Source organism: Mytilus edulis, chromosome 2 (assembly GCF_963676685.1).
Source record: "Mytilus edulis chromosome 2, xbMytEdul2.2, whole genome shotgun sequence".
Classification (NCBI taxonomy): Eukaryota; Metazoa; Mollusca; class Bivalvia; order Mytilida; family Mytilidae; genus Mytilus; species Mytilus edulis.
This window is the reverse complement of record NC_092345.1, coordinates 70877583-70899318: the sequence shown is the minus strand read 5'-3', so window position 1 is coordinate 70899318 and position 21736 is coordinate 70877583. Positions and strand designations below refer to the sequence as shown.

The 21736-nt window shown below is 31.7% G+C and overlaps 2 protein-coding genes across 2 annotated transcripts; one reads left to right on the top strand and one right to left on the bottom strand.

Annotated features, from left to right (window-relative positions):
* Nucleotides 1-187: 187 nt before the first annotated feature.
* On the bottom strand, nt 188-11306 carry LOC139512825 (NADH dehydrogenase [ubiquinone] 1 alpha subcomplex subunit 10, mitochondrial-like). The gene is made up of 8 exons (XM_071300754.1): nt 10655-11306; nt 7672-7758; nt 6952-7070; nt 5341-5429; nt 4328-4382; nt 3327-3439; nt 1039-1153; nt 188-409 (listed from the first exon to the last, which is right to left on the bottom strand). Exons 1-8 carry the CDS (start codon nt 11196-11198, stop codon nt 305-307), a joined length of 1227 nt encoding a protein of 408 aa, XP_071156855.1. The 5' UTR covers nt 11199-11306; the 3' UTR covers nt 188-304.
* A 1819-nt stretch (nt 11307-13125) lies between these two features.
* Nucleotides 13126-18112, top strand: LOC139512824 (uncharacterized). The gene is made up of 6 exons (XM_071300753.1): nt 13126-13232; nt 13750-14878; nt 15121-15212; nt 15455-15782; nt 16270-16426; nt 17272-18112. Exons 2-6 carry the CDS (start codon nt 13766-13768, stop codon nt 17748-17750), a joined length of 2169 nt encoding a protein of 722 aa, XP_071156854.1. The 5' UTR covers nt 13126-13232; nt 13750-13765; the 3' UTR covers nt 17751-18112.
* Nucleotides 18113-21736: the final 3624 nt, after the last annotated feature.

Below are 21736 nucleotides of genomic sequence, written 5' to 3'. Positions count from 1 at the left end.
CTTTGTTGATGAGTTGTTTCATAGGCAATCATGTAATCACATATCCTTATTTTGATATGGTCAACTGATCATGTTTATGACACATTAAAATATGTCATCAGACCTGACATGATATCTAGCAAAAATCGGGAACTAACAATGATCATGGGGAAAATGGGGCAACATTTTTTTTCTAAATAAAACTAACAACAATTAAATATTTATTTCACTCAAATGCACTTAGTCCAATATTGTTCTTTCTTGCAATACATTTTGTAACATTCTTGTAGCAAATATTTGCCTCTTTATTTTTTGGTTTAACATTTTATGCTGTCACTTTCTGGAACCTGTTATTAGCCAAAGTTTGACGTTTAAACATGTGATCAACTGTGTCTGGGCTAAATCCTTTCTCCCAGTAGTTTGATGGATGCTGAAATATAAAAGAAAGATGATTTACACCAAAATCTTATAAAACTCATATATTTTTTTATAGAATACTAGTAGATCAAACAGTTTTATGGCAATAACTGTTATTCCTATTAAAAGAGTGACACTCTAATAATGACAGACAGATAGATGAAAAGCAATGATAAAGCTTATAAATTGTAAGACCAGTATTTTTTCTCCAATTTCTAATGTAGTATTTAAAATAACAGAGGAGACCTAGTTCACTTGCAGTTTGGATAATCAACCTTTGACTAAACATTCAATAATAAAAAAAGACAATATTGCTCTTGTTGCACAAGAATTCAACCTTCTTCAACTCCATCTGGTATCTTGTATCAAGACCAGTTATCCAGACCATGTCTTGTTCGTCATTGTTTGTAGGTATATTACCATTTAAAACTGGTTTAGCCCCAAGAGTTTTGTTTAATTTCTGTAAAAAAAATATTCTGTGTTTTTTATTTAAAGATTTAAGCACACTGATTGAAAAGATATCCTTTATATTAGAGGATTTGTATGAATTTATGATATTAAGGTTATGGCTATATCATATTACCTGGAGTCTAACATATTATTCTTAAAAGAATAAGGTCTTTTAATATATTCTGTACTTACACAATTCACTACAAGATCATAGTTGTCATGATCCTGTATGCAGATCTCTGGGGATAAAAATGGATCCTCCATACCCATGAAAAACTTTCTATCGTAAACGTAATCTGTTGCTGTCCTTTATAAAGAATAAAAAACAAGCTTTCAGAAAAAAATAACATATTATTAGGAATACTGAGAACAAACGAAACATAAGACACATAAGCTAAACGCATAATAAAGTTGATATATCTTGTGAAAAGTAGCACCAATCAAGAGTTAAAAGAAAAGACTATTTGAAATACCTAAATTATTGCGTTCAGTTAAAATTGCTATTATGTCACTTTAGATTAAAATGCTATTTTAATTTTTGCGATATTGAGAAAAAAATTATTTCATAAACAAAATTTTAAAATGTGAGATAGACTTGTTGCAATAATAACCCTGTCGCATTTTTTTGCAATAATAAAAACAACACAATAATTTCTGAATTTACAGTAGCTAGTTTTATTTTATCTTACACTGTATTTTATCTCACTGTATTTTATCTTACACTGTATTTTATCGTACACTGTATTTTATCTTGCACTGTATTTTATCTCACTGTATTTTATCTTACACTGTATTTTATCGTACACTGTATTTTATCTTGCACTGTATTTTAGTTTATTTTACCTTACACTGTACTTTATCTTACCCTTTATTTTATCTTGCACTGTATTTTATCTTACACTGTATTTTATCGTACACTGTATTTTATCTTACACTGTATTTTAGTTTATTTTATCTTACACTGTATTTTATCTTACCCTTTATTTTATCTTACACTGTATTTTATCTCACTGTATTTTATCTTACACTGTATTTTATCGTACACTGTATTTTATCTTACACTGTATTTTAGTTTATTTTATCTTACACTGTATTTTATCTTACTGTATTTTATCTTACACTGTATTTTATCGTACACTGTATTTTATCTCACTGTATTTTATCTTACACTGTATTTTATCGCACACTGTATTTTATCTTACACTGTATTTTAGTTTAGTTTATCTTACACTGTATTTTATCTTACCCTGTATTTTATCGTACACTGTATTTTATCTTACACTGTATTTTAGTTTATTTTATCTTACAATATTTTATCTTACACTGTATTTTATCGTACACTGTATTTTATCTTACACTGTATTTTAGTTTATTTTATCTTACACTGTATTTTATCTTACCCTGTATTTTATCTTACACTGTATTTTATCTTACTGTATTTTATCGTACACTGTATTTTATCGTACACTGTATTTTATCTCACTGTATTTTATCTTACACTGTATTTTATCTTACTGTATTTTATCGTACACTGTATTTTATCGTACACTGTATTTTATCTCACTGTATTTTATCTTACACTGTATTTTATCGTACACTGTATTTTATCTTACACTGTATTTTAGTTTATTTTATCTTACACTGTATTTTATCTTACCCTGTATTTTATCGTACACTGTATTTTATCTTACACTGTATTTTAGTTTATTTTATCTTACACTGTATTTTATCTTACCCTGTATTTTATCGTACACTGTATTTTATCTTACACTGTATTTTAGTTTATTTTATCTTACACTGTATTTTATCGTACACTGTATTTTATCTTACACTGTATTTTAGTTTATTTTATCTTACACTGTATTTTATCTTACCCTGTATTTTATCGTACACTGTATTTTATCTTACACTGTATTTTAGTTTATTTTATCTTACACTGTATTTTATCTTACCCTGTATTTTAGTTTATTTTATCTTACACTGTATTTTAGTTTATTTTATCTTACACTGTATTTTAGTTTATTTTATCTTACACTGTATTTTAGTTTCAACAAGGCTTCACAAAACAACATACATGTATTACAACACAAAAAAACATTGGAGGCCGTACCTTGAACTATAATGATTTACTTTTATAAATTGTTACTTGGATGGAGAGTTGACGCATTGGCACTCATACCACATCTGCCTATATCTTTCTACAAAAGTCATTAAATTAACTGGTCATGTTGATCATTACAAAAGAACCACCATTACATAACTGCCACTTATTAGAATTTTTTTACTACTTAAATCTTTATTTTCTTCCTATTGGCTCTAATTTAGAATATTTATTTTTAGGACTGAGTCCTATAAAATTGCTACATGTTTTTTATTTATTAAATTTCACTGTTTATCTCATTATCTGCCATGCAATATCTCAACAAAATAAACAGGAAACATCTACTAAACTCTGGTATAAATATATGTATAACACTCACATTTGTCTTAAATAGTTCCATTTCCATTCTTTATCTTCATACCAATCAAGAAATTTTAACTTATCAATTTTATTTGGAGGTTCAAGATTAAGCTTCTGCATTTCAAACACAATCTGAAAGTTACATGCATATATGAAAGTTTAATGTATACAGTATGTGCTGTAACGATTTCAATCTGATTATCAACTAAGATACCATTGTTTGAAAAATGTTTATGTTTTATCATTTGTTCATTTGTATTTATTTTTGCCCATCATGCCCATGGTATTGTTCTTTTTTTATTTGGACTTTTGTTTTTTGAGTGTTCCCTTGTTATCATCTCTCTCTCTGTTTATTACATTAGTTTTAAATGTTCCATTCCCTAATTTTTGTGCTTTTTTTACATTTCCTCAGCAGTGTGAGAAAAATATTTCTCATCACTAGTGAAATATCTGTTCTTAGCAAATAGTTGCAAAATTTTGTTACCCTTCTGGTTTCTTCTTGAAAATGTCTTAAAACTGGTTAGCAACACCTACAATTCTCAATATATTTGTAATATATTTAAGTTCCAGAAGAGAAGATATTTGTAAAATTTGATGAACACGATAAGGAACAAAGACAGCAGGTGGGATGGGAATTTTTTGTTGCCAGGTGAGCTAAAAAGGATGGATTATTGAAATGTTTCAGACTTATTCTGAACAAAAATATGATGATAAGATAGTGAAGTTATTTTTTCCTCTAGACTGACACAATAAGAAGATTTTTATAATGTTATCTGACAGAAGGCACTCTACATTAGATCCATGTAGACATATTATTGCAACTCTATTAAAGTCACCAAGGTCATTTCTTACTACCAAATGTGGCAGATTGCAACTCTAAGCAACAATTTTTTTGCTCTTACTATCAAATGTTGGGAACTCATCGTAGAAGTAGTCATTTAAACTTTTAAATCTTTGGTCTGGAATCTGGACATTATTAAAACATGTATGTATTAGTAAGATAAACATTGCATTACATACTTCATCCATGTTTTCCACTTCATCTAAATCATATGTAAGAACTTCTCCCCAAATTCTGAAAAAAATATATATAAATCAATGAAGACTTTAAATAAAAGCAACAGAATAGAAAAATGTACTTTCGTGATTTGGTACACATGTATAAATGTCAGATTTTTTTTAAAGCATCTGTTTAAGTTATTCACAACTTTTCAAGACTTTAGCAATTTTGAGCTTGACATATTGTGTAGACAATTGTATACATGTTCTGTGGTCTTTACAGAGAAACCTGAATATTAATACTTGTAAATATGATTTTTCCTATAATGTTTACTGAAAAAAGATGGCCATATGCAAATATGACCTGACCTTTAAAACAAGTCTACTTCAATATCTCTTATTCTGATATTTCGATCAACATTTTCAGATTAGTTGCACAGAAAATGAAGAAATTATTCATCAATTTATATATTTAATGAAATGATTTGTAACTACAATGGCATCCAAGCATACGTCTTATTGAAATTTTTAAGTTCATCGATCAGTTCTATTGCATTCAAGATATACTGGTATTTACATTGTAGCTTCATGTACGTACCTGTTCACATTGTTTCTAATGAATGATATTAATTTACCAATAAATTTGTCTAATGTTTAAGAAATTGTTGTTCTTACAACATTCATGGACAATTCAACAATGGGATGGATAGAGTGACTCTCAACTTGCCTGTTTCAGAATAATTAATGTCCTTATCATGTGATTAATTTAACATTCAAGGTCATCTTTTATAAGTTTTTAGGTTTGCTACTGCTGAAGTGTATAATGGATTTATAGTCCCCTTTGATATCTACATGTTCTGACCCCCTATAGATGCATCGGGGGTACCTTATGAAGGCATTAAACCTCTCATATCATCACTAATTTACCAGAGAAGCAATAAATTCATGTTTGAATAACTTAAAAGTGCAGTGTAATTTATGATTAACAGAGGTATTTTTACTACAATAAAATGATTAAATATCTTTTGACTTACTTGAACCTTGGAAGTACTTTTGTTTTATAAGTATCTTCTATAGTCTGAAGATATTGGTCTGTCAATAGTGGACTATCCTTCTCAATTGGCTGAAATACATACCATATACACTGATATATCCATATTAACAGAAGCATCATTAGACTTATAAATAAAAGAAGAATGTGTGTGAAGATACAAATGCCATGCTCAAGCTTTGCAATTTTTTGTTTACGTCAAACTGAAAAATCCCCCTTTTTTAATGAAAAAAAAAAACCAAAAATTAGAAACTTAAAATCTTAGATTTATAAAAAGCAGAAAGGGAGGTCAAGTCAATAGATATAAACAATGCACCAAAGTTACATGTGAGTTGGCTTAAGCATTTTTAAATTATTGTCAGACATGTTGACGACATACCGACAATGGTATATCATAATTTTAGCAAAATACATCCTGTAAACAGGCATATAAAGTCTATGTACTTACATGTGGCTCATGTTATTTTCACTCTTGATCATAGTAAAATGTGTTATTATGGATATGCAAATCAGAAAAAAAGCATTATGATTACCAACTTGTATTTTTAATGTTGTAAGGCCACGGTTTTTTAATTTGTTGGTTTACAGATTTTCCCCATGAAAAAGTCGGGTCGGTCGGTCGGGAAAAAAAAAGAAAAAAAATCATCTTTGAAAACAGAAAAATATGCAAAATCAATATATATTTCACCTTTCATGTTCATGTTTGTTATGCCATTTTATCATCATTTCTTAAATTTTAGTTCAATGAAATATTATTGCTCAGCTGTTATAAACATCGCACGACATTGTCTAATAAGTTACAGTAAAAAAAGGGGGGTGCACCGACAAAGATGAAATTAAATCGTCATTTCAGAAACAAGAAAAATAGATTCGCGTAGCTCTTAATCAATTCCAGAAAACTTGGTGAATAATGATCTTCAAGCACAAAAACTGATAAAGAAAAAAAATGTAAAAACGTCGTACGAAAATAAGTTTCAACACACGTGTCAAAAACCTAATAGACTTGTCCATTGGAAAAACGAGATTATCGGGTCAATCTGTTGTCTCGCATTCCTGTTTTTTTATTCAAATGGACCATAATTTTTTTATTATCTATGAAACAAGAAAATTCCAAATGATTTGTTAATATTCAATACTTCAACTTGATGCCTTCAACCTATCCACATTTGGACAAGTCGATTTCTATGAGATGATGCATCTTACGGACTGATGACAAATAAGGGAAACGAACTTAATTGGGTTTAAACACAAGTTTCGTTCCGCAGAATTATTTGTGCAAACGACATTTCAAGGTCAGTTATTATGATAATTGATTTGTCTATATTTAAAAACGTAAACTGGAAGTTTTATTTTTTCACAACAGCAAGTGTTATCAATTTTGTTAGTGATTAATGCATTTCATTTCATAAAAAAAAATTGTTTTAATTATTTTTCAGGGATAATGCATTTCTTAGGGTCGGCGGGAATAAAAAAGCATGAAAAGTCAATTTTATTTTTATTCTGGAAATCGGCAAAATCGGGTCGGCAGATCCGTAAACCAACAAATTAAAAAATCCTGGCCTAAGATAACAGTTTCAATGATGTATGTACTTACCTTATTCCTCTTTTTAATGAGTTCTTTACACTGATCAACTGAGGCATCAATATACAGTACTACATGTGGCATCCATACATACTGAGGTTGTTTATACACTTTATTATAATAGGTTTTTCCTAAAAATAAAATTGACATATTTTCAAAATTTGTGAAATACAAACAGTTTCAAACATGAAAAATATATCTAAAGACAAATGAATTTTCATTCGCTATATACAAATGTATATATGCAATTTACTTTTGAGTAACCTGAATATGAATAAAAACAAATCTGGGATATATGTGTCAATAAGACCTGTCCCATGAAAACATGCATATGTTCATACATCTTAAACAACCTTTACAGTGGTTGATTTTAGTTGTACATGTATCTAAATCCAAAAGTTCTGTCAAGTTTTATCCATTCCAAGGAAAAGGGAGCCATTTGTTACAGCCTTAAATCCTGTGTTTTTCATAATGAAACTCCTAAAATTTACTGATGAAAAAATAGAAAACAAAAACATATCAAATTGCGATTTTAGATGATTTTGTTAAATTTGTTCTATTCCTTTATGAGGAATTTGTATACATGTGTATGTGCACAACATTTTCACAATGCATTTAGCAGTCTAAAGGGGAAAGTTTGGAATGTTACGTACATGTATGCTACAGTTTATTTGATCATGTATTCTACATCACAAAGATTATTGAAATCAATGCTGAAAAGTCTTAAATTACCTTCACGGGTGAAATATCCACATTTGGACATAGCATCAGCAAAGCAACGATCACTCCAGTAACTTCTCTCAATCACAACTCCTTGTCCTGAAATTTATACGCTATACTTTGATAATCTATTGCAATTTGAAAACATATTTCAATTCATAAATTATTTGTAACAACTATCTGCAACTTCATAAACAAATGTCCAATTTCTAAGGAAATGCAGTGAATGGTATTTAACAGGTGACCAAACGTTTTGACTTATAAGAAAGCCCTGAAATCAGAAGATATACATGTAGATGTTTGTATATAATCAAGAACAATGAAGGCTGTTAAGCTCAAGCTTTGAAATTTATTTTTTTACATCAAACTGAAAAATCCCCTTTTTTTAATGAAAAAAAAACAACAAAAACTTGGAAACTTAAAATCTTAAATTTATAAAAAACAAAAATCAGAAATCAGAAGATATACATGTAGATGTTTGTATATAATCAAGAACAATGAAGCCTGTTAAGTCTGATAACATTTAGAATAGTAATGTAACATTGATGACATAATGATTGAAATTACATTACTATTCTAAAAGTGACCGAAGACAATCAATCATATTAATATAAAAATATATCAAATGCCCTCATTAAAATTTGTTATCAAACCAGAATAACTTACATTTGTATCAACAAGACAATATGGGTCTAATGATAGTCTATATAGGCTAATACCAAGACAGACTTCAGCACATTCAGAAAACCCTGCTGTTTTTTTTTCTAGTGAGAGAGCTAAACTGGACAATATTGTATTGTGTAGGACTGTGAGGTGCTAAAGTATGATGAATAATAGTTATCCCGTACCATTGTAAACTCGCTAGTCGTACCACTGAAAAAAACCTTGTACCAATGGGGATTATGCAAACTTGTACCAACTTATTTAAATGCATTTAAATGGTGTTTAATGATGTATATACATGTATACTTTACTTTCACCTAATACCTCTTAAGTCTGTAAAATGTATATAATTTGAAAGTACAATGACCAATTTGTAGCTAATGTTCCTTGTCTATTGGATAAAAAATACTGTGGCAGGTGTAGATTATTAAAGTATTATCAGTTTCACCCCAAGAAAATATTAATTTTTAATGAATAAATCTTAGCAGTTGATCAAAATGATTTCCAAAATGAAATTCTTACTGTCTATAAATAACAATGAAATGTAACTGTTTCCTGTTAAGGGGTTTCCCGAATTTTCCTGCCATAAAGCACATGGCTTTCAACAATTGTAAACATAGCATTCACTTTGTGATCATGGATTACGCTTTAATAAATTAAATTTGGATATAGATATTCAACATACAATGTAAGGTATGTACATTTACATGTACAGCATTGTACAGTTAAGGCTCATGTGGACCCTATGGCTAAAATGGCCATATTTTCACCTCAAAATTTACTCTGAGTACAGACAAACCTGCGCATCTGTAAAAATATTCAGGCATAGCCTGCCCTAGATAAATAAATTTCAAATATGTTTTTGTTTTTAGAAAAATAAAAACTTACCAGGATTTTGCAGTGCACTTTTTTTCATTCCTCGAGAAGATGCCAAAATAAACTAAGTTGGGAAACAGGTTTGAGAACTTCCCCATAGGTAATAATTGAAGTGGGCGGTATTGATTGACATGGACAATAGATGGACAATAGATACCTGGCAATAATTGGTGATTTAACTGTGTATCTGAGTGGACCATATCAAGGGAAACTCAACTGTCTGTTAATTTTATCATCATCTGCAGGGACAAAAAAAAGCAAACGGCAAAATCCAGTTAAGTTATGAAATTTCTAATTCATACAATGCATTTGAATTCTATTTATCTAGGGCATGCTATGCCTTAAACAAATTTCAGATGCACAGGTTTGTCTGTACTCAGAGAAAATTTTGAGGTGAAAATACAGCCGTTTTAGCCATAGGGTCCACATGAACCTTAAAGCAATGTTTTTACTTTTTTCTGGATGTCTGGATAAAAACTAGTTTGAAAGATCAGTTTAAAAAATAAAGCTTAAAAAAACATTCGTTTTTTTTTGTCTAAGTTTTCATTAAAATCCAGTATAAAATTCAATAATTTAACGTTATTTTCATTAAGTTTACAATATATTTTTAATGGTACAAGTTAACAGTGGCACAAGTTTACATTGGTACGAGTTAACTTTTTTGGTACAAGTTAACGTGGTACAAGTATTCCGTGGTACGAGTAAACTTGCTTCCAAGTATGATGGTCACACTAAAGCGGTAGGTCTTTTCACCACCGAACACCACCGCACACCGCCGAACACCACCAAACACCCCAAAAGTTTATTATTTTGTCTTTTATCGTTATCAATGTGAATTAAATATAATAATTCAACAAATCAGAAGATTAAAAGTCCAAGTATCTACAGAAAACAGAAAGGAAGAGTCTTATAACACCCCATTTATTTTTAACTCCATGACCCTCATGGACACCTCAAATATACTTTTTTCCATTTGTTCTTCTTCCAACTCTTATATAAAATAGTTGTATCAATAATAATAAATGAGAAAAATATCAAAATCTTACCAATGAACAGAGATCCAAGATACTTGAACTGATTACTAATTTTTTTATGAATATATTTGAATTTTATAACATACATGCGGAAAGTGCATGATGAATCCGGAGACGTTTTTTCTTATATTGATTTTCGATTGAAACAAAAAAAGGATACCTATAAAAATCGAAAAATTAATTAAATTATATGTAATTTAATTTATTTTATCGTTTTATTGTATAATTATCAAAGTTTTTCTTTGTGGTTGGTGGTTTTTCGGGTGTTCGGCGGTGTTTGGTGGTGTGCTGTGGTGTTCGGTGGTGAAAAGACCCACCCACACTAAAGTGCAATGGTCCTTTCGCTGATGTGCAATGGTCTATTTGCCGGACTCCTAATTAGCATTATCGCTTAAAAAAAACAAAAAAAACATTTAATTTACCTGTATTTAATAGATGACGCAGAGCTAAATTATAGTTGAAAAATCGTCTCTTGAACATTTCCAGTTGCGTTCTTCCAAATCCTAAAATATCTTGTGGTCGTTTAGCAGTGTATAGATCTTTCAAATCATAGAATCTATCCTCTCCAAGACGAGGATTCAATTCCCTCTGATCAAATCCATTTTCATTGACAAAAATTGCCTCTTCTGGTACATCTGGTAAGAAAAGCATACCAAATTCGTCGGCAATCTTTTTTCCAACTCTAACCTTATCAGTACCTATATTTCCTTCAACTATAATTATCTTAGAGTTCTCATCTAACCTTTTTGTTGTGTGTTCGTAAAACTGATGAAACCAACGGTATGGATTATTAATATAATCCCATGGTGGATATTGACTAGCTGGAAGTGGGTTTACTGTGTCCTTGACAGAATGCAACTTGGCTTTTTGAGTTACCGAGGTATTGACTGCTGCGGGTAATAACTTCAATCCATCCAATGATGAAATTCGCCCAAAAACTCTAACAGAATTCAATATGTTAGCCATTCTGTTGGCTCTTGAACAATATTATGACAGCATGAATAAATTGTAAAAATGTTCTTGAAAAAATGAAACCGGAAGTTCAAAATGGATATACCTAAAACACAAATGTTATATCCGAAAATGTAGGGTAGACTAAAAGCAGGAATACGTTATAACTCGGACTATATATACTAACTATTATCAGAGACATATAATACAATATTATATGTCTCTGCTATAATACTATAGTCAAAGAACTGAGGTAATGTATATATATAATTTATTTTTTTCAATATAAAAGGCATGAATTTGACGGACACACATATTTAACATGATTAACACTCGACAAACATAAATAGTTATTGACACTAACATGATTTACATATTTTGATAATAGTAATAGAATAGATTATAATTAGTGCCAAAATTATAAAGACTTACTGAGATTAAAACTGCAGACGTACACCTCAAAATGACCCATAACTAACTAACTGTTAACATATACAAATTACTAAAATCATAATGTGTTATCATAGATAAATGATCAAAAGCCTCAGTGAAATTATTCAAAAAAAGACAAATTCACTAAAGATGGATTTATGTGAGGTTTTAATATAATATTTTTATCTATTTTATGTACAACATTTGAAATGCGTATTTGATTGGGAGATTGCAAAACGATGCTTATAAAACCAAACCGTGAAAACGTAACGAAAAGAAACGAAAAAACTAACATAATAAATGAAAAAAATGTCCTCTTGCGCTGTGCGGGGCCGAAGTTCTAAAGAGAAGTCTCGTAGTTAAGACTAAATATCACCAAATAAGAGTACGGGAAGACAATAGCAGTACATTTATAAGATTTAGAAAATATAAAGGATTGTCTTTTAAAAGAAAGCTCATGTACATTTGTTTTACAGTGAAAACTCAACAATTCAAGTACATGTATATAAAAGATACTCACCTTTTTCTAATTGTTTAAGTTGTGTTTCTTTTCTCAGTATTCAATTTGAAAATAAATATTGTTATATAATTATACATTTCCATCTCGATCAAAGAAATTCAGTCAAAAAAGAAGATATTATATATATTTCACACATGCAAAATTTGTTCTATTGTATATATTTTCATCTTTGAACTATGTTATTTAGTTAATGAGAATAAAGATCTATCTATCTAAGAAATTCAGTCAAAAAAGAAGATATCGGCCGTACAGGTCAATGGGATAACAACCCAAAGAATCATACATCAAAATCCATCTAGTACAGGTCAACACAATTTCAGCCTTCAGCAATGGACAAGTGCCCATGTCTAACTGAGTCACAATAGCACCAGGGGCGGATCCATCCATTTTAAAAACGGGAGGTTCCACTAACCCAGGACAAAGGGGGGGGGGGGGGGGGGTTCCAACTACATATGTCCCCATTCAAATGCATTGATCGTCCAAAAATGGGGGGAGTTCCACCCCCCCCCCCCCCCCCCCCCCCTTCCCGATCCGCCACTAAGCCCCGAGTAGAAAAAAAATCACAACCAGTCCTTCCAGCCCGAGGTTGTGAGAAACCAACATAAATCGACCAATTACATGTAATCCGTGATTGCCCATTCATAGATTATTATTTGGTTTCACTTTTAAATACCCGATATATTTAGAGAATGAGGTTGGGAGATATTAGTGTTTTATATTTTAATATATAACCATATCACATTTGCGTTGGTCTTTATTCTTTTTCTTGCATGTGAACTTAAAATGCGTTGACGATATATTGTTACAGCAGGTTGCTACCACAAACTAAGCATTCAAAGCGCAACATTCCTCCAAAATATTAAATTTGGATAATACACAAAACAAATTTAAATTCTCCTTACTTTACCGTGAGATTGTTTGTTCGATTTTCTTATGGATTTTCTTTAAACGTAAAGGTAAAGATCAAGAAGTTCTGGTATGTGGCCAGTTTAAACATGATAAGAAATATTTTTAGATCTTTTTAGAGTAATCACGTGAAAAAAGATATCTGTATAAAAACTCCTTCTGTAGGACTTTTGGAAGCCATATAAGCATAGGTAAGTAATATATGTACTTGCAAGAGTCATGATATTTATATACATACTAAATATAAATTTATGCAAAAATAACTTATCAGAAATACAATCTTAAAGGTCACTTCTATATATATTCTATAATTAAGGTATTTGAAGTAAATATACATTATATTTAAAAAAAACTTCCTGTACATATAGCTCAGTTGTAGAAATACCTTTGTATGGGCTCACATGTGAGTACTACACATTTCATTTGTATTTCAATATTTATGAGAAAGAAGCATAGCCGTCTATCTAAACCCATATTAAAGCAATCATGTGCATTCATGTAGCATTGATTCTTCTTATATCGATTTATCTGTCCATCTTTATACGATATATGCATTGAACTCGCAGATAACAAATATATTCAGTCAAGGTTATGTTTATCTATTAATAAACTGATATAACAATAAGACGAATGATTATGTAAAGGTTTAGCATTACTTGAAAACAGAAATATGTACAACGAAGTGGCATTTTGTTTTCAATATTGTAGGCATTGCGCTGCAGTCATGTCAGTCAACCAACAGCAGAAGCGCGCAATGAAGCGTCTAATGCAAGATTATGATGAAATTCAGAGGGAGCCAGTGGAAAATGTATCAGCAGCTCCATTGGATGAAAATGTGTTTGAATGGCACTGTAATTTCAAACATGACGACATAATCTACCACTTACTACTATTGTTTACAGACAATTATCCATACGAAAGTCCCAGTGCAGAATTCGTGCCAGTCGGGTTCCAGTACAACAGTGGAGCAACAAAACAAGGAAAGAAAGGAACCAAAGTTTGCTTGAATATATTTTCCGACTTTGCTGATATTCATACAGAATGGAAAGATGAGAAATCTGTTGGTTGGTCTCCCGGTTACACAGTACAGACGATTCTTCTAAACGTAGTTGCTTTTCTTGCCGAGACGCAATCTGGTAGTAGTTGGTGGTGCACCAATGCAAATATCCATAACTTACAATTATCAGAGTCATTCTCGTGCAAGGATTGTGGTCATAATTATAAAAAACCGTTTCCACCCATCAATGCAGGAAAGCCTGAATTGCCGTTGAAAAAGCAAGACTCAAAAAAGACCAAGAAGGTTGCGCCAAAAGCAGATTCGTCAAAAGAAGTTATCATTGACTACATGTCTAAGGAACAATTTTCTTTAGCTCCCCCAAAAAGTGACGATGATCTATTTGGTTATGGACTGATTGTATCTGGACCGAAACATAGACCATCTCTTACCACACCTTGTGAGTTTCTGAAACAAGAGTCCTTCACAAGCATGAACAAAGCCATGGGCTGCGTCAAAAGTGTAATGAAAGAAGATGTCAAATTCTTTCTTCCGATGTACATCCACCCTCCACATGGCGATAAAATTAAACAGACATTTGAAAATGCATTAGTCCAAGTTGCTGGAATACTAAAGAGCTGCAACCCGAAGAAAACGCCCATAGAAGAAATTGTCATTCGTGTCATACCAAACTTAATGAGCGCCACTGTAGTTGAATTTTCTAAAGGAACTCAACATACAAGCGACAACAGCCTGAATGGATATTTCTCCTTACACAGATTACTACTATGGGCATTGGAAACCTACCCAAATCTTCAAAAACTTATTGACGATCGTTTGAAGGTATACAAAATTGGAATTAAAAAAACTTAAATATAATTTCAAATGAATAAAACAAAAATCATTGTATAATTTTTATATTTATATGTGTAAGATTGCTATTAATAAATGACACATCAAGTGTTTATAATAACTTAATCATCGAACTATGTACTATAGTATTGAGGTATAATTAGTTTACCCATTTAATAGTTATTTACGTCTGGTGCAAGATAAAATTATGTTTTTAATGCTATGTTTTACAGGAATTCATAGACAACGAAGACAGACGAACGAAGAAAGCCTGTCCACATATAGGAGAGTGGCTGATGTTACTAGCTGCATCTTCCAAATATAGGTTAGTACTGTTTAGGTGACGCTGTTATTGAAGACTATTCGATGACGAAGAGCACACGAATGACGCTGGCACCTGAACTATATACTTTTTTTAGTGGTAAATTAAGATGTCGGAGTAAGCCGTAAGAATTTTTAAAATGAATTTATCAACTTGTTGTTAAATAAATGCAAAATGTATCCACCGAAAGACAGTCTTTATGACACACCCTTTTGAAAACAATTTATTATTTTGTGTACATTCAGATGGCAAGATGCAGCAATGGCGTACATGTCTGAGAGCTGGAGACGACATGTAATGTGGTATGTTAAAGATGACGCTAAGCTTGGTTTCCTGGACACAGACAAAGACTACAGAATCAAACAAACATTTGAACGCACAGCTGTTAGCAGAAAACTTTTAGCCTTTCAGGTTTTGTTTTTGGATATCGCCATGCCAAAGGACAAAACAAGAGCGGACTTGATCAAAAGATACGACACAAACCTCGGGTTTCCTACAGCAGAAATGGTGAAAGCGATGAAAGATTCCATTGATAAATTGAAAAATGTCAAAACGTACAAGGACTGGTTCGATGTAAGTTTTTTAAGCATTAAATTGCTTATCACAAGGCATGATAGTAGAAATTAAATTTAGAAAAAAATTCGCTTTGATGTAAAGGGTTTAGGGTTAAGGAATAATACTATAGCACTGTAGAAGATAATTTAAAAAGTTTTAAGTATGAGTTATATGTAAATTCTACAAGCTAAAATGCTATATATGTTAAGTTCTGATAGTTAAAACCTTATTTTTTAAAGCCTATACACATATGACTGATAAAAGCATAATCATTTCACATGTATTTAAAAATTTACAAGTATATACATCATGTGCTTAACCCCAATGAAAGGTACATTAAACATGTTAAACGTCAATAGTTTTAAAAGATGAAATAGGAATAAGATCAACACGCATGTGGATTTAAACAAAAAATAAGAATAAGATCTACTGACTGACGACGAACCCGCAGAGTAGAAAGTAAAGTAAAACGCACAATACCAATATTAAAAACTTCATTTTGTAGGTCCTGAAAGTTAAACCTCTTAGTGAACAAGGAGTTTATGATAAACTGTTAGATTCTGTAAATTATTCACTAAAGACAGATGGTTACAGATGGACATTTTGGAAGAACGCTGGTGGATGGATGGAAGTTTTAAAAAGATATCCGATAGAAAAGAAACGTATGCTAATTGTTACTAACTATAAAGAGTCAGAAATTTTACTGGGCATACCATTTGTCTGAACTAAAATCTGTCTCAACTATACATTGTGTACTGTACTACCGAACTAACAATAGGTATAAATTCCTTGTGTGAAATGAACTTTCCAATTTTTGCTACACGACCAATCCAGAGCACCTAGGGACATGTCCTATCACAGAGGGGAAAGATACTAAAGGGACATTCAAACTCTGCAAGTCAAGGCTAAAATAAACTGATAGTGCCATTGTAAAAAAAAGAGCACAACATATAGAAAACTAAAGACTTAGCAACACTGTAACCCCACTAAAAACCGGAGGATGACCTCAATTGCTCCATATCATACGTCAGTTTAAAGTCAGTCCAGACTCGGTCGCACTGGTTGGAATACGGTGGGCGTCACTGTTTTGAAACTCTTTGAAATACGATTCCTACTAAGATAAGTTATGTTCCGAGTAGTTAAAATTTCAGTTAATGCAGTCTAAACTAGAGAATTCAAAGAAATTCTGATTTTTGGGGGGGATTGGTAGTTAGGTAAATAAAAAGAACACAAAAATGAACAACAAATACAACCTTTAATAGTCATGTTATTGGCTGAAACGGGATACAAGTGTAAATATATATATATAGTTTTAAAACAGGTTTAAATGTCAAATGCTTATTCATTGTTATATAAATAAAGTTTGTAATACCAAGGTAACCTCCTATAACCCCCTTGGTAATCTCACATAACCTCATTGGTAATACAGACTGAAGCAACCACGAAATTACCTACAATTGATTTTGTTTATATATAATAATTGTTTTTTAAATAATTTTTGAAACAGCTAAAGCTGAGAAAGATAAAGCAAGTACACCTAAAGGAAAACCAATCAAGGAAGATGAAACGGCAAAGAAAGGTCAAGGAAAGAAATCAAAGAAAGAAGATATTGAAGAACCAAAGGCAAAGGGCCGGGGAAAGAAAGCTAAAGCTGAAGACATGGAAATTGAAGCACCAAAACCAAAAGGCCGGGGAAAGAAAGCTAAAGTCGAAGATGTTGAAATTGTAGAACCAAAGGCAAAGGGACGGAAAAGAAAAGCTAACACAGACGATATGGAAGTCGAAGCACCAAAACCAAAAGGTCGCGGAAAGAAAGCTAATGTCGAAGATGTTGAAATTGAAGAACCAAAACCAAAAGGTCGGGGAAAGAAAGCTAAAGTTGAACTTATGGAAGTAAAAGAATCCACAACTCCCGTTAGAGGCCGAGGAAAGCGTAAAGCTGAAGATTCGCCAGCGATTGGACGTAAAGCTAAGAAAGCTCGTTAAAAGAGTTAAAAAGAAGTTGAACTTGGTTTTGTGATGGTTCTAATATATTTGTTGTGAAGTAATAACTGGTTGTATAGCCTTACAAATTAACTTGGTGGATATTTATTACTACATGTATATGACAATCATTGGAGACAACTCTTCTGTGTATCCCCATAATGTTGTAACATACTTTACTGTTGTAGTATAAATCACCATCAACAACGCTTATATGTAGTATTGTTATGGAACTAACAACCTTGGATACTAATTTGATTTTCATTTGTGTAAAGTAACATAGTGATATAATTCACCTGGTGTTGTCTACTGTAATGCTACCAGGAAATTTATTTTGATTAAAAAATAAATTTGTATTTTATTTATTGTGGTTTAACTTACAAATTAATCTTTATAAGGAGCATGCTTGCATACCTACTGCATCCAAAACAATTAAACAATTCAGTTACAACCGTGAAATTGGAAACTGATTACATTGTATCATTTGGCAGCAGGTTCAACAACCAACCAACCAAATTGTATGTATCAGAAAATAAAATTTCAGGGGAAAAAACAACCGGTGACAAAACATGAACCAATTAAATAACCCCAACAGTTCCAGTGCAACAAAACAAGAAGAACACGAAAAATTAACCATAACGGATTGGAACGCTGAGTAATCCATGTTTGCAAAGTTGTCAATGCCAACAATTAACCAAATTCGTTAAGGAACAAGTTCATGAATACAAATGTTGAGGTTGTGAGAAAATATGTCTAAATCAACAAAACACTGATAACTTTTGTGGCGATATTTACACAATCGACCTGTATCTTCATTAAAACAAACGACAGCAAAACACTTCTTGTACACCTGGTAAACCTTATCAGCATCAACATCGCTACCTCCAAGAAATAATAGATGAATTAAATATCCCCGAATTGTCAACAATCTAGCAGATTAAGAACAAATACTTGACCTTATCAACAATCCAACTCACAACATAACAGCTATACCATATAGTGGCCAGTGACTATAATATTGTCTATGCCAAACCAGACATCAGAAATGGATAAGTAAAGTTTATATCTACATGGCAAACTAGGAAACCATTAAATCAGGCCTATAAAACAGCACACGGAAATGTTTAAAATGTATTCAAGTTCAACAAGTTCAAGTGTAAATAGATATAAAGCTGCTGACTACTTTGGTACAAATGCTGAAAACATCATGGTGGTAAATAGTAATCAAAAGTTACAATTACAATATTTAAAACTACTTTTCAACAAATCTTTTATACAATGCTGTATATCTGACATTCTGAAAATTGGTTCACTATTTCCTGTATGCAAGAATAAGGGTGCTAGATATGCTAAAATAAACTCATCATAGTTACGAGGACTAACTTTAGTATATACGCCAGACGCGCGTTTCGTCTACAAAAGACTCCTCATTGACGCTCGAATCCAAAAAAGTTAAAAAGGCCAAATAACGTACGAAGTTGAAGAGCATTGAGAACCAAAATTCCTAACAGTTTTGCCAAATACAGGTAAGGTGATCTATACCCGAGGTAGAAAAGCCTTAGTAATTCAAAAAATTCCAAAATTTTGTAAACAGTAAATTTATAAATACATTTTGTATAACCATATCAATGACAATTCATGTCAGCACAAAAAGTGCTGACTACTGGGCTTGTGATACCCTCGGGGAAATAAATCTCCACCAGCAGTGGCATCGACCCAGTGGTTGTAAATAAACTCATCATAGATAACAGGACTAACTTTAGTATATACGCCAGACGCGCGTTTCGTCTACAAAAGACTTATCAGTGACGCTTTAATCCAAAAAAGTTAAAAAGGCCAAATAACGTACGAAGTTGGAGAGCATTGAGAACCAAAATTCCTAAAAGTTTTGCCAAATACAGGTAAGGTGATCTATGCCCGAGGTAGAAAAGCCTTAGTAATTCAAAAAATTCTAAAATTTTGTAAACAGTAAATTTATAAATATAACCATATCAATGACAATTCATGTCAGCACAAAAAGTGCTGACTACTGTGCTTGTGATACCCTCGGGGAAATAAATCTCCACCAGCAGTGGCATCGACCCAGTGGTTGTAAATAAACTCATCATAGATACCAGGACTAACTTTAGTATATACGCCAGACGCGCGTTTCGTCTACAAAAGACTCATCAGTGACGCTCGAATCCAAAAAAGTTAAAAAGGCCAAATAACGTACGAAGTTGAAGAGCATTGAGAACCAAAATTCCTAAAAGTTTTGCCAAATACAGGTAAGGTGATCTATGCCCGAGGTAGAAAAGCCATAGTAATTCAAAATATTCCAAAATTTTGTAAACAGTAAATTTATAAATATAACCATATCAATGACAATTCATGTCAGCACAAAAAGTGCTGACTACTGGGCTTGTGATAACCTCGGGGAAATAAATCTCCACCAGCAGTGGCATCGACCCAGTGGTTGTAAATAAACTCATCATAGATACCAGGACTAACTTCAGTATATATGCCAAACGCGCGTTTCGTCTACAAAAGACTCACCAGTGAAGCTCGAATCCAAAAAAGTTAAAAAGGCCAAATAACGTACGAAGTTGAAGAGCATTGAGAACCAAAATTCCTAAAAGTTTTGCCAAATACAGGTAAGGTGATCTATGCCCGAGGTAGAAAAGCCTTAGTAATTTAAAAAATTCCCAAAATTTTGTAAACAGTAAATTTATAAATATAACCATATCAATGACAATTCATGTCAGCACAAAAAGTGCTGACTACTGGGCTATAGAGGAATATTAGTCACACCTATATACTCCAACATAATTGAAAAGACAGGATAGAAAAAACCCATTACATAGAGGATTTACTAAGAACACCACTCTCTGTTTTATTTAGTTTGAGCGTGAATGAGAGTAAAGATTTAAAACTACCAGCATACATACTAGGTTTATTTGTTGGACAATTTGCATTTGATGAGCGTGTACATTTGAATCTTATAAATGAGATATCAAACAGAAATCTCAATTCATCATCCATAATATTGATAGATAGCCTTTAAAAAAATTGAAAAAAAAACAGGGTGTACTGTACGCCAAGGTGATACCATAAGTGCCGACTTTGATAACTAATTAAACAAAAATTGTATGTAAACGTCTACAAAACCTTTTATGTGACACAGAAATAGGTGGACACACAGGTAATATTAGTTGCTGTGCTTCAACATGTGCTGATGATGTTGCTATCATAGCAAACAATCCTATAGAACTTCAGATGCAAGTAAGTATTGCTGTCAACTTAAGCAAGAGAGAGGGATATACTTTACAACCAACATGAAACGTAATAGTATCCTTAAACACCTTATACAGGTCGATTGAAACAGAAGACAATTTTTGGCATATAAACAATATCCGTATGCCAGTGTTTTATAATTTTCTTATGGAATTGTTAGATAGTATCACACATGTTGCCTGACGGTAGTATTTTTATAACAAAATTCAGTATAGACATAAAATATTTACACAAACACTCTAATTGTCTCAAAAAACAACTGACCCCGCCATATACATATTTTAAAAGTGGAATGCTAACAATTGAAGCTGAAATCCATCTAAAAGCTTCAACATTTTTTGAAACATTACTAAAGCTAACAAAATATCAGTTGAATGAAGATTGGCAGAAGACAGCTACAAGTAAAATCACATACAATTAAAAGCTGGTTTATAGAAATAAAGAAAATATGCATAAAATATGACTTGCCAGAATGTTAGAATTTGTTAACATATCATATCCTCTTGGAAAATTCCAATTAAAAATCTGATTATAAGGAAAATGTATACACATTGGAGTAAAACACTGAGGGTTATTCAAGTTTACAACACATAGCAGGTGCCTACAAGATCAAAGCAATAATCCAATCCTTACAACAAACACCTCAAACTGCAGATAGATAAAAAGAAAACATATTAGGAACTGCAACAGGAAATTACATAATACAATCAGAGCCA

What these genes read in the sequence shown, in the direction of transcription:
- LOC139512825 (XM_071300754.1), bottom strand. Translation starts at nt 11,198, where the DNA reads ATGGCTAACATATTGAATTCTGTTAGAGTTTTTGGGCGAATTTCATCA. An exon ending in TCATTAAAAAGAGGAATAAG is followed by an intron (nt 5,430 to 6,951) that starts GTAAGTACATAC and finishes TATGTATTTCAG; the next exon opens with CCAATTGAGAAGGATAGTCC. An exon ending in AAAGTACTTCCAAGGTTCAA is followed by an intron (nt 4,383 to 5,340) that starts GTAAGTCAAAAG and finishes TATTTTTTTCAG; the next exon opens with AATTTGGGGAGAAGTTCTTA.
- LOC139512824 (XM_071300753.1), top strand. Translation starts at nt 13,766, where the DNA reads ATGTCAGTCAACCAACAGCAGAAGCGCGCAATGAAGCGTCTAATGCAA. An exon ending in TTATTGACGATCGTTTGAAG is followed by an intron (nt 14,879 to 15,120) that starts GTATACAAAATT and finishes TATGTTTTACAG; the next exon opens with GAATTCATAGACAACGAAGA. An exon ending in CGTACAAGGACTGGTTCGAT is followed by an intron (nt 15,783 to 16,269) that starts GTAAGTTTTTTA and finishes TTCATTTTGTAG; the next exon opens with GTCCTGAAAGTTAAACCTCT.